Raw genomic sequence first — 13,183 nt, 5'->3', positions numbered from 1 at the left:
ACAAGGATCATGCCAAATATTGCTTTCCAAGTCTTTAAAAGCCGTACAGTTTAATGCCATTACTAACAATCCAGCATTTTTCAATATGAGCTCTTAATCATACATTATGACTGTGGAAGCTTGTTTACACCACAGAATAAGAAAAGGTAATTGTGACTTTATCTCGCTATTCTGACTTTCTCGCAATTGCGAGTTTACATATTTGTGATATAAACGCGAAAATTGTTGCAATTTTTTTTTTCCCTCAGAATTTGACTTTATAACTTGCAATTGCAGTTTAGATCTCACAATTCTGAGAAAAGAAGTCAGAAGTGCAAGATATAAACTCGCAACTCCGCAAAAAAGTCAATTGTGAAGAAAAGACTATTTCTCGCAATTCTGACTTTATATCAAAATGACGTGATTAGTTAGCAGCTTACGAGTTAACATTCACTGCATTCATTTGAGCAGTTATAGCATTAGCTATTAAACATCATTATTCAAATACTACATCAAACTCAGCGTTCCTGAACATGTGCTTTCTGCAACTAGCTCTAATTGTTTGGGCCAGCGATAAACTCTTTATACTCGGCTAAAGAAATAACTTTTTTTCAAAGAATTTTCCCAGACAACAAAAAGATTTTCCAGGACATTTGACATTTTCTCTAATTTTCCATGTGTTTTCCAGGACTGGAAAATTTGTCATCAATTTTCCAAGTTTTCAAGGTTTTCCAGGACGAGTGGGAACCCTGCAAACATCTGGAGTGTGTAGTGTTCATTTCGTCAGACGAGACGAAACTAAATATGTTCGTCAACGACCTTTCTTTCCATGACGATGACGAGACTGCACCAATGTCCAAAAACGCTGACTAAGACTAAATCAACATGCATTACTGTTGACGAAAAAGGACGAGACTAAAATGTTTTGCATAAAATAAAAACTAAGATAAAATCTCTCTTCATTTTTGTCTACAATCGTCTCTACTTTTTCATCATGAGATGAATATTCAGCTGTTCAAAATATTCGGAAAGAGTTGGCGCAGTACAGTACAGTACAGCACAGTGTGCATTGATTACGTCAACCATATTTACAGTGTAATTTTATTACGGAGAGTGATGAAGATACAACATTGTTTACATTAATGTTAATGTTTTTCTTGTATTTAGCCCTCAGGTATTCCTTAATAATTGCTCACACTCATACTCATTGGTGGTCAAATGTGACCATACACCTTAACTATTTTTAAAATAAATAGCCTATATTTTAGTTCAATAATATTTATTGAATATTTTGAGGAGATCTTTTGGTACTAAATACTATTTGTGCAATAAGTTCTAATGTATTGAGTTTTCCTTTGACTAAAACTAGACTAAAATGATGAGACTTTTAGTCGACTAAAACGTGACTAACAAAAAAAGATATGTGAATGACTAAATATGACTAAAACTAACAAGGACATTTGGCACAAGACTAAAGCCCTATTCGCAGGGGATTAGTTTTATCTGGGGAGCTCGTGTGATTTAGAAATGACTCCCCATATCTGAATTTTGCTTTGCGCATTCGCACGGGATAAGCTGTGATTTTACTCGAATTTACTGACTTATCTCCTGGATATGATGTCAAGATTTGTAAATGTTTTTTCGTTATAGATATAGCTGTATGAAACTATAAACAGTCATATCGATATCATTTTGATTGTTTTATAGTAATACAAATAATTTAGTTCAGTTAGAGAACAGACGCTACAATTAAAAACTGAACTGAGCAATATAATAACAATATACGGCGGAAGATTCAGTTTCAAAGCTAAATGTAAAAGCTACTGTTCTGTTTTTGTGTTTTTCAATAAGAATAATTAATGAAATATTAATGGCTATTAAACACACCATTCAAGCGATTTACTCCCAAATTGGTGCTCATTCTAAAGTGAAGGTATAATCCAAAACTCCAAGCGGGACTCGAACCCGGGTCCGCCGGCATGAGAGTCAGACGCTCTAACAAGGAGGATAAAGGCTGCAACCTCTAGCGTCAGTCGGCCAATCATCTCATCACAGTTCAAATCCTCCACATTCAGTTTCATTTCCTACCGTATTGGAGAGAAAAGTAGTAGCACGCTTTGTGGGTCTTTAACTCTTAAAGTCCCTGTAAAGTCAAAACTAAACATGTGTTCTGAGTTCCTCACACCACAGATAAATGTGTTATTAACCACCCAGCCAAATTTGAATCATAAAAAAATCCGGGAAGTACATAAAATAGCTTATCAAAAACTTGAAAAAATGAGCAGCATTCTCTGCTCTCAAACGCTGGGGGTGTGTCCGCTGTCGGCGCTGAAGCCACGCCCACTCGCGGGAAAGCGGCAGTAGCACACAAGACAACACTCACTGATCACGAGCGTCTATGATCACGACGCACCAGATGTCGGCGGGACGGGAGGATGAAGGCCTGGGCGGGGGATAGTCGGTTCTGCAGCGGATTATCAGTGAATCCCAGTTGTCTCCGGTGGAAGTTTGTAAAACGATCCGGTGTAAAGTCACTGCAGAGGCAGGTGTCGGTGATGATCCTCAGCTCTCCATCAAGGTTGCTGTTCACAAAATTAATCCACTTCTTCATCGCTTTTGTTTTGTAAGCGGTTATGCAAGTTGTTGACTATAGTAACTAACAGTAACTAACAGTAACTCGCGATCGAACTGATGCGAATGTGCTCTAGTTATGACCGTGTTAGGGGAGGAGCCAGACTCAGTGGCTCCAGTGCATCATCGAGCCACCGTTTAAGCCCCGCCCAGAAAATCCTGAACACAGCAACGGTGAAAAACTGTTTAACTGTCTAACTTCTGAATTCAGTACTTCATAGTTCACAGTCTTTGTAATGTGTTTCAGCAATACATTTCTAACATTTATAATGTGTTTAGAAACAAATCTCAGAATTGCCTTTACAGGGACTTTAAAGACCTAAATAGCCGCCCGCGGCTAAAAATAACTATTGTTCAAAAATGTTTCATAACTTTTAAACCGCTAATCCAATCTGTATGCTGTAAAATGCACCATAAAGAGGAGAATCTCAGCTTTTCAAAAGTATCACATTTCTCGCGATTGATTATTCAGAGGTCCCGTAGGGAGCATGGAAGCGTCATCAAAATCTGCAGCATTAGGTGCGTTTACATGGAGCACTGCAATCAGTTTAAAAGTCCATTGATTCGTCAAGGAAACGCATGTGGGTTGTTCCCCTGAGCCAAACCGAACCGATTGTTGATCATTAGCCCCACCCCTCCCGTGCCCAGATTCATTGAAACTGTCATCAACTCAACCAATAAACAGTGTTTGCTCTTTCGAACCATGTTTTGAACCACCAATCAAGTTTCTCACAACGTGAAAGTGTGTGTGTATTTGCGTGCATTAAAATGCAGACAGAGCACTCTCTCACAGCACACTAAAGTCAGTGTATTTCTCTATTTGTTTTACACTGTTTCAGTGTTTTGTTATTATATAACAATCTGTCTATTTACTTCACTCCCTGAACTTTTTTTGGATACAAATACATTGTCAGTACATAAAATACACCTGTTTTCACTCAAAAACGCCTAGAATAATAATATAATAAATGGCTATAACTTGTTAAATTTAGACAAAATTTAATCTGGAAGTCTAAAACAACCAAGTCTAACTTTCTAAAGGAAAAAATCCAAACTTCATGAAGTTCTGTTTGAGTTCACAGTAAAAACACCACGTTTGCTGCCGTTTTTCTTAAAATTCTATTAATTTAATCCATTCTCAGACTAAATACATGTAAAATTGGGACTTCAAATGAACAAACTTCATGTTCTCCTGTTTAAAATGATATAAGGCACTTGATGCTAGAATGGGTGAGAAAAACTAAGAAAAGTAGAGGCAAGTCAGGTGCCCCAAAAATGTTCTAGGACTTTAAAGCTACACTGTGTAACTTTTTTAGTTTATTCTTAGCTAAAAACACTGAGTTCTTTCAAAAATATATGTGCTAATTAATGTATATTTACATCTTTCAAGTAATAAAATATTCTCGTAAGTTTATAATATGCCATTGTAAATACATACGGGTGAGGGTTTGAATGCCGGTCGCCATGTTGCCCCTCCATCTTGAAAGTACATTAGCCAAAGAGGGACAAACCCGTGAATTCAAGCTTGGCCTTTGGCGTTTTAACACTCGATGGCTCCGTGTCCAATGTGGACGAGGTCGAACTGGAAGCCATGTTAATCTTGGACTAAATCGGCCACCGTAGAGATAAAATCGGAATTGAGAGGAACAGAAACTAATATTCACTGGATGGTCATATACAGGTTCACCACTAGATGGGGGAAAATATCACACAGTGGAGCTTTAAGGGTTAATGCAGAGACTCTCCTCATGTATTTGCAGTTTAAATATAAAGATGCATTTAAAAGTTAATGGCCAAACGTATCATTACAGAAGTTCTCAATGCGGCTGCAGGTGAAATATAATGTGGATTACACTGAATAAATATCTTTCGGTCAGGATCACTCAAGCCCATTAATCTAAACCTGTCTACTTAACCGCCGGACTCGCACATCCGCCATGTTTGTAGTTTTTTTAACACTTTTTATCCGTGTTTGTAGTTCTAATCGAATCCTCGTCCAACTCGCAATGGGTTGTGGGCAATATCAGCCGTTCGAGTGTGTACGGATCTGCACTTCGAGTTCAGACCGGAAATAGTAAACCTTTTTACTACGATTTGGGACAAACTAATTCTATTTTTGAATAGTATTTAGGACGGATAGTATGCGAAATGGGACACAGCACAGGTAACCAAAACTTAGATAAAATATCTTACATTGTGTATATAATAGGGCTGTCAAAAGATTAATCTCATCCAAAATAAAAGTTTGTGTTTACATAATATATGTGTGTGTACTCTGTTAATTATTATTTATATATAAATACACACACATTCATGTATATATTTAAGAAATATTTGCATGTATATACATTTATATAATCTATAATATATATAAATATAAATGTTTTATATATAAAAATGATATTTCTTTCTTAAATATATACATGCTTGTGTGTGTATTTATATATAAATAATAATTAACAGAGTACACACACATATATTATGTAAACAAACTTTTATTTTAAACTTTTAAACGCGATTAATCTTCTGACAGCCCTAATATATAATATAGTCTATAAATCTTAAATTGTGACGTGAGGGTGAGTAAATGATGGCAGATTGTCGTTTTCCGGTGATCTATCCCTTTAAGACCACCATCTGCTATTGAAGCATGTGTTGTGTCATCCTTCAGGCGTGGCTGATGGCATGTGGCGTGTAAAACAGGAGGAACGTCACTCACACTCTCTGTCCTCATCACTGCTCCTCTTGACTCGGCTGCCCTGACACTTTGAGCCCAGAAACACACTGGCCGACTTATTCTTGTGCGTGTAGAACGTCAGGACTTCCTCCAAGTCACTTTCACTGGAAGAGAAGGCAGAAATGGCCACTGAAAAAGCACTCGTTCTCCGTACTGCGCTGTGGATGTGTTCACCAACCTCGCCTCCAGAATAAACTCCTGGAAAACATTTGAGTTGACGCAGCGATCTTCATCTGGAGTCCTGCCCAAACTCTCCACCATTTGCTGGGTTTCCTGAGGGTTATTAAACACAGTTGAGTTAAAGAGGTCGTGCTGTGCATTTGTTTTATTTTATACAGTTCCCTGAGGTCCACTTACGATGATACTACCTTTTTTTTCACAGAAAAACACACAAAAAACAACCCTTTCTACTCTGTTTAGGCCCTCTGATTTAAATACAATCAGAGTTATATTAAAAATGTCCTGACTCTTCCAAGCTTTATAATGGCAAGTCCATAAAAGGTTTTGTGCATCTATCCATCATAAAACTACTCCACACTGCTCCGAGGGTTAATAAAGGCATTCTGAAGCGAAGTGGCGCATTTGTGTAAGAAAAATATCCATATTTAATATATTACCATAAATATCCATATTATGCGCAACTTAGCTTCAGAAGGCCTTTATTAACCCCCCTGGAGCCGTGTGGAGCAGTTATATAATGGATAGATGCACTTTTATGACGGATGGATGCATTTTTATGACGGATGGATGCATTTTTATGATGGATAGATACACTTTTATGATGATAGATACACTTTTATGATGATAGATACACTTTTATGATGGATAGATACACTTTTATGATGGATAGATGCACTTTTATGATGGATAGATGCTCTTTTATGATGGATAGATGCACTTTTATGATGGATAGATGCACTTTTATGATGGATAGATGCACTTTTATGATGGACAGATGCTCTTTTATGATGGATAGATGCTCTTTTATGATGGATAGATGCTCTTTTATGATGGATAGATGCTCTTTTATGATGGATAGATGCTCTTTTATGATGGATAGATGCACTTTTATGATGGATAGATGCACTTTTATGATGGACAGATGCTCTTTTATGATGGATAGATGCTCTTTTATGATGGATAGATGCACTTTTATGATGGATAGATACACTTTTATGATGGATAGATGCTCTTTTATGATGGATAGATGCTCTTTTATGATGGATAGATGCACTTTTATGATGGATAGATGCACTTTTATGATGGATAGATGCACTTTTATGATGGACAGATGCTCTTTTATGATGGATAGATGCTCTTTTATGATGGATAGATGCTCTTTTATGATGGATAGATGCACTTTTATGATGGATAGATACACTTTTATGATGGATAGATGCATTTTTATGATGATAGATACACTTTTATGATGGATAGATACACTTTTATGATGGACAGATGCACTTTTATGATGGATAGATGCTCTTTTATGATGGATAGATGCACTTTTATGAAGGATAGATCCACTTTTATGATGGACAGATGCACTTTTATGATGGATAGATGCACTTTTATGATGGATGGATGCACTTTATGATGGATAGATAAAAGGTTTTGTGCATCTATCCATCATAAAACTACTCCACACTGCTCCGAGGGTTAATAAAGGCATTCTGAAGCGAAGTGGCGCATTTGTGTAAGAAAAATATCCATATTTAATATATTACCATAAATATCCATATTATGCGCAACTTAGCTTCAGAAGGCCTTTATTTACCCCCCTGGAGCCGTGTGGAGCAGTTATATAATGGATGGATGCATTTTTATGACGGATGGATGCATTTTTATGATGGATAGATACACTTTTATGATGATAGATACACTTTTATGATGATAGATACACTTTTATGATGATAGATACACTTTTATGATGGATAGATACACTTTTATGATGGATAGATGCACTTTTATGATGGATAGATGCACTTTTATGATGGATAGATGCATTTAAGAATTTAACTGAGAAAATGAACCTTTGTGTTCTGCTTGTACGTTCAACACCCTGACATTTTTGGTCTTTCAAACATCACAACTCAAAAAATGAAAAGGGTTTCTTATAAAGGAGATATTGTAGATCAATTTGATATATGACATGTATTTACTAAAATGCTTTATTTATCGGAAAATAATGAATTCGGACACAAACACATTGACCCATTTACCAGTAAAGTCCTTCTGGTCATTTTACGGCATTGCACTGTGACCGTTGAAACTTTGCTTCAATTACACACTACATGAAAGGTCATATCTGGGGCACTTTGGTCAACACACTGGACGTTTGTGTGGCTGCTGTGGTCTCTATGGTCTCATCTGCACTAACCTCATTATAGAGGCGTATGAAGTGGCCCAGCTGGTGGGAGAGGATGCGCTGCTGGTCCTGTAGGCTGAGCTGATGGCTGGGCAGATCCACACACACATCCTGATGGAGGTTAACACTCGCTCTCTCCAGGAAACGAACAACCAGATCCTGCAGAATCACACACAGCCAACAGCACACACGCTTTAGGCACTCGCATTCATAAACGGACATATCAGATACACTGAGAAACATGCCAGTGAGCAGCATAGATATCCATAATAAAGGCTAGATGTCTCGTCCGCGCTAATGGCCAATGGAGGTTGACGTCCACACCTGGCGGCCATCTTGTCACAGTCAGCTCGCTCACTCCTAACATTGTGTTTTAATGGTGCTTACGCTTTTTAAATAACCATAACTTGCTCAATTTTCCGATTTTCAAACTGTTTGGTTTGTTATAAACATCAGAGATGTAGTCATGACACTGCATACTTATGAATAATTATTCATAATTTGTTCAAGCATCCATAATTATAGCCACGTTAATAACGTTTGTAAGAAGCCAAACCATTTGTAAATCCGTCCAGATTTCAGTGAGATAAGAGTATTTGTGTTCAGATCACTCGCCTTACATCAGGAGCCGCCAGAAAGCTCGCCTGAGACAAGATGGCCGCCAGTTAGAGACTCCGCCGTAAGACATCTAGCCTTTATTATGTATATCTATGCTGAGCAGGACCAGGTGTCTCATGAAGCGTGTGAGACGTGACACTTGACCTTTTGCTGCGGTTTACCTCAATTTGATCTCATTGAATCTTGAAAAAGCTGTAATTTAAGCATTTGCTTTGCTTTGATATAAAGTCGCGTGTTGCTATTATAAAGCAAACCTGCATCCTGAGGGTGTGATTAAGACATGGGCTGGTAAATGTTAAAGGAACACGGCACTTTTTCACTCATTTTCCGTCTCCTCTAGAGTTAAACAGTTGAGTTTGACCGTTTTTGAATCCATTCAGCCGATCTCCGGGTCTAGCAGTAGCACTTTTAGCATAGCTTAGCATAGATCATTGAATCTGATTAGACCGTTAGCATCTCCGTCAAAAATGACCAATGAGTTTTGATATTTTTCCTGTTTAAAACGTGACTCTTGTGTAGTTCAGGGAGCGTGCCGGGGACTATTTTCAGGCGCTGTGTAATATCACTGCGCCGCTGCACTCATGGGACGGCTCACAGCTCTTGATTATTACGCAGGAATGAGAGAATAGTTCCTGCCATATCGGCCTAGAAAATCACAACTTCTCATTTTCCGTCTGTCTTAGTACACAATGTAACTACAGAAGAGTCAAGTTTTAAACAGGACAAATATCGAAACTCTGGTCATTTTTTGAGCGAGATGCTAACGGTCTAATCAGATTCAATGATCTATGCTAAGCTATGCTAAACTGTTTAACTCTAGGGGAGTTGGAACAGTCCTTTAAGGTTAACGGTTCTCCTTTAGCATTGTTTAGTGCTTTTATAGTGATTTTTTGTGCCATTTTTTTGGGAACTGCAAATGTACTGTATGGAAAAGGGGCAACTTGAATCTTGAAGCCTTTTTTATGGTGCGGGTCAAATTGACCCTAATTGGATTCAATACAATTCACCAAAAATCACTCTATGAGGGAAAAAACGGTCAACCTTTAACATTTATACAACTAAAACATTTGAATAAACTATACATAATGAATGCACCTTTCAGAACAAATCAGAGTGTTGAAAATTTGCATACATGTTCATTACATGTTCAGAAGAAAAACATCATAGGTCAACCAGCATTTCTGACAACTCGAGAATCGACGCCGGTCAAACTGAATGCTCATTTTTGGAGGAAGCTAATCCTACAATTGACCTGTCGGTAAGCCCCTCCCCTCGAACGCAGATGAGCCAATGACAGTTGAGTATCAGTTGCGCTGGGATCTTTAGGTTTCAGCGCCATAGAGAAACATTGGAAAATCCGAAGCTCTCATCGGTTTGATGGCGTTTATGCTACACAAATGCTCAAATGTCGTGCCTGAGGAACTGTAGCACTGACTCCAGGTCCTGAGAGGATTTTCTGTTTGTCAAACTCTCGTTAAGTTACGATTAAAGTCCCTGCTAACATACAAACCGAAATAACTAACTGTTCTCACGTCATGTAACACTGTAGGCCAAAAACACATTTCAGTGCCTCTCCATATTAAACTGGTTATATGTAAATTAATTTAATTTTAGATATGTTTAAGCTCTACATTTTCTCCTATTTGGATGGGTATTATAGTCTACAGGTAGTGAAAGGAAGAGTTTACGGAGTTGTTTTGCAGATACAAAGTTTCCCAGTTATTAACTGCACCCCCGAAAAGTCATAAGCTCAGTGTGTATGTTTGTTTACTGTGAGTGTTTTTGTGTAATTTGCTGTGTGTGTTAATGGTAATGCCACAGAGAGAGAGAGTTTGTGAATGAGACGTTAATGCGCACTTCTTATGCTTTGTTTGTTCAGCTCTTACGATGATTTTTTGGAGTGAAAAAGGACATAATAAACTTGATAAACCATCAGTAAAGTTTGTCCATCATTCGGACGGGGTATACGCTACATTCTGTGTCCAAACACATCTCAGGATGCGGTTTTCACACTGACAGCTGTCATTGTAAGATATAGCAACTCCGTTTGTTTGTCCGAGTTAGCAACAGTAACTAAGGGGGGCGGGGCTTACCGATAGGTCAACTGTCAAATGGTTATATTTGTCCGTTTCTGATAAGTTGAATGAATGAAGACCTGGTGTACCATCTGATGGTGCTCCTTCTGTGTCCAGGCCGGGCTTGGGGCGGCTCTGCTCTCGCTCAGCAGCCGCAGCTGCACCCGCTGCAGGTAAGAGGAGAAGGCCATGCGGGCTTGGACTTTACTGTAGGAGAGAGAGAACAAGAGAGCATTACAGAGCAGAAGAAACTGAGAGGATGTTTTATTCCAGTTCAATATGCAGAGGAAACTATAAGAAATGACGGGAATGTTCGGAAAACATTTCATTAAATTACACTCTTCAGCCTTACGCTCTCCATCTTGAAAACCTGTTGTTTGGCTCCACTTTGAAGATTTTTGGGTGAATTGGAGCATTCTGGGAAATTAATTGTTCATTCACCACAGAGACAGAGCGACACGCGTCATAATCTGAAGGCCACGCCCACCGGGGGGGAAACAATCCAACGCTCTCCATTGACTTTGCATTGCGTGAGGCTGCATCCTTGTCATTTCGGACTTATAACAAAAAACAGAACAATGTCTAAAAGCTGATATGTGACAAAGTGTACAGCAAACAAGCTAAACAAAACCCACAACCAAAAACCCAGACGTTTTTATAAGCTATTGACCCAAAAAACGAGCGTTTAAGGACAAAAAAGTGGATACAGGCCATTGAGACACGTTATATTACACTGAGAAGTGCACACACTAGAGGAGAACGTCATCAGAGACAGGAAAAATAACATATAAAACTGACATTTGGATATTTGACTTAACAGTGACAACATGTTTACTGCACACATACACATATTGAGGCATACTGAGTGTCAGGATCCCAAAATGTCCCCATTCTTCAGCTGAAGCGTCACGTTTTACTGCCTTTATCCACTTTTGTCTCCTTAAACTCTCGTTTTTTTGGGTCGACAGCTTATAAAAACTAATTTCTGTGTTTTTTAGCTTGTTTGCTGTACACTTTGTCACATATCAGCTTTTAGACATTGTTCTGTTTTTTGTTATAAGTCTGAAATGACAAGGATGCTGCCTCACACAATGCAAAGTCAATGGAGAGCGTTCGATTGCCCCCCCCCGGTGTGGGCGTGGCCTAAATACGCTCCGTCTCTATGGTCGATAAAATAAGTCACATTTATTAAGTATAACAAATTTAAAACATTTATTATTATTACGCTAAAATTACGACCTCCCTAATATTGTGTTTTTTCCCGTGACCCGTAGAGGCATGGACTCCTCTAGACCCCTGAAGGTGTGCTGTGGTATCTGGCACCAAGATATTAGCAGCAGATCCTTTAAGTCCTGTAAGTTGCGAGGCGGAGCCTCCATGGATCGGACTTGTTTGTTCAGCTCATCCCACAGACGCTCGATTGGATTGAGATCTGGAGAATCTGGACTCAAACTCGTTGTGCTCCTCAAAGCATTCCTGAAATTTGGCCAAACTCGCTCAAATCCTTACGCTTGCCCATTTTTCCTGCTTCTAACACATCAACTTTGAGGACACAATGTTCACTTGCTGCCTAATATATCCAGTGATGAAGAGATCATCAGTGTTATTCACTTTACCTGATCGGTGTATATATATATATATATATATATATATATATATATATATATATATATATATATATATATATATAAATATAGCAAAAATATGTAATTTGCTGCAGATACTGATATTAAAATGGACAAAAATCAATGTGATTGTTATAATAGTTTAGCAGATACTAACATAAAAAGCATATAAATATCAATATCTGTCAATAATAAGTCTTCGTAAGATGATATTTAATGCTTAGTTTTCAAACATATAATGCAATGATGACTGACAGATGAACTAATAAAGCTGATGAGATTGCGTGAGACAGGTCATTTAGAGACCTTAGGGTCAAATAAGACTTTAGATTGTGAGATATTGTATATTATTGTAAGCTGGTGTACATATTCAGGTTAATTCAAAAGCCACATTTTCGACTTCAGCCAATCGTGTCGTTGTGCCGAGCGCATGTTACCGCACACATCACAACATACGCAGATCTGACGGATCTCGCTCACGCTGCTCCAACAACCGTGAGCTATTTACATGCTCCGAACGCCGAGAAGATAAGCAAGAAAAGTGTGACGAAACGGAGAAGAAATGTTTCGGAAAAAGCCGCCACGCGTAAACAATGATATACTGTACTGTAACGGCCCCTTCCTCGGCCCTGGCAGGCATAAAGGAATTTCTACAAACTCAGACATGTCATTATAATTCCTCGCTCAAATTACAATTCAGGCTCTCGGACTGCGAGTGGAGAGGAAACTGGAATCTTTATAGCACTTTAGACAGGAGAATGTAATACTCATTAATGTCAGCGTATGAAAAGAGCAGGTCTAAATATTTTTGTAGGGCTATTGCATAACGTGAAGGGGGAGGGAATATGTTTCAACCGCTTCCAGGACTCCTGCAAAATGTTAAACAAAGGAAAGACAGTCTGACTCCAGCAATTAGGCGGCCAATGAGAGCGAGCCGCTCTACGCCGAGGTCAGGGTTGAAGCGCCGGATTGGCCGGCGCAGGAGGAATCCACTTCCTGTGTGAATTAGACGGACTGGATGAAAAGGACACCATGGCGCGGCCAGACTCGCTTTAAGCAGATGCAAATGTGTGTGTGTGTGTGGGGTTGAGAATGGAGAAACGATTCAAGCTCTTCAAATATACTGGAACAAAGCCCTCCTGCACGAGCA

At 38.7% G+C, this 13,183-nt stretch overlaps 1 protein-coding gene across 1 annotated transcript in view; it reads right to left on the bottom strand.

Annotated features, from left to right (window-relative positions):
- ttll5 (tubulin tyrosine ligase-like family, member 5) overlaps positions 1 to 13,183 on the bottom strand; it is a 241,876-nt gene that overhangs the window by 101,672 nt on the left and 127,021 nt on the right. The window contains exons 21-24 of the mRNA XM_079833468.1: positions 10,498 to 10,615; positions 7,728 to 7,874; positions 5,526 to 5,620; positions 5,330 to 5,451 (exon numbers count right to left, since the gene is read on the bottom strand). Of these exons, the coding sequence (XP_079689594.1) occupies positions 5,330 to 5,451; positions 5,526 to 5,620; positions 7,728 to 7,874; positions 10,498 to 10,615 (482 nt within the window). The remainder of the gene's footprint in view (positions 1 to 5,329; positions 5,452 to 5,525; positions 5,621 to 7,727; positions 7,875 to 10,497; positions 10,616 to 13,183) is intronic.

This window comes from Gobio gobio (genome assembly GCF_949357685.1).
Source record: "Gobio gobio genome assembly, chromosome: 13".
Classification (NCBI taxonomy): domain Eukaryota; kingdom Metazoa; phylum Chordata; class Actinopteri; order Cypriniformes; family Gobionidae; genus Gobio; species Gobio gobio.
This window is presented reverse-complemented; position numbering and strand designations above follow the sequence as displayed.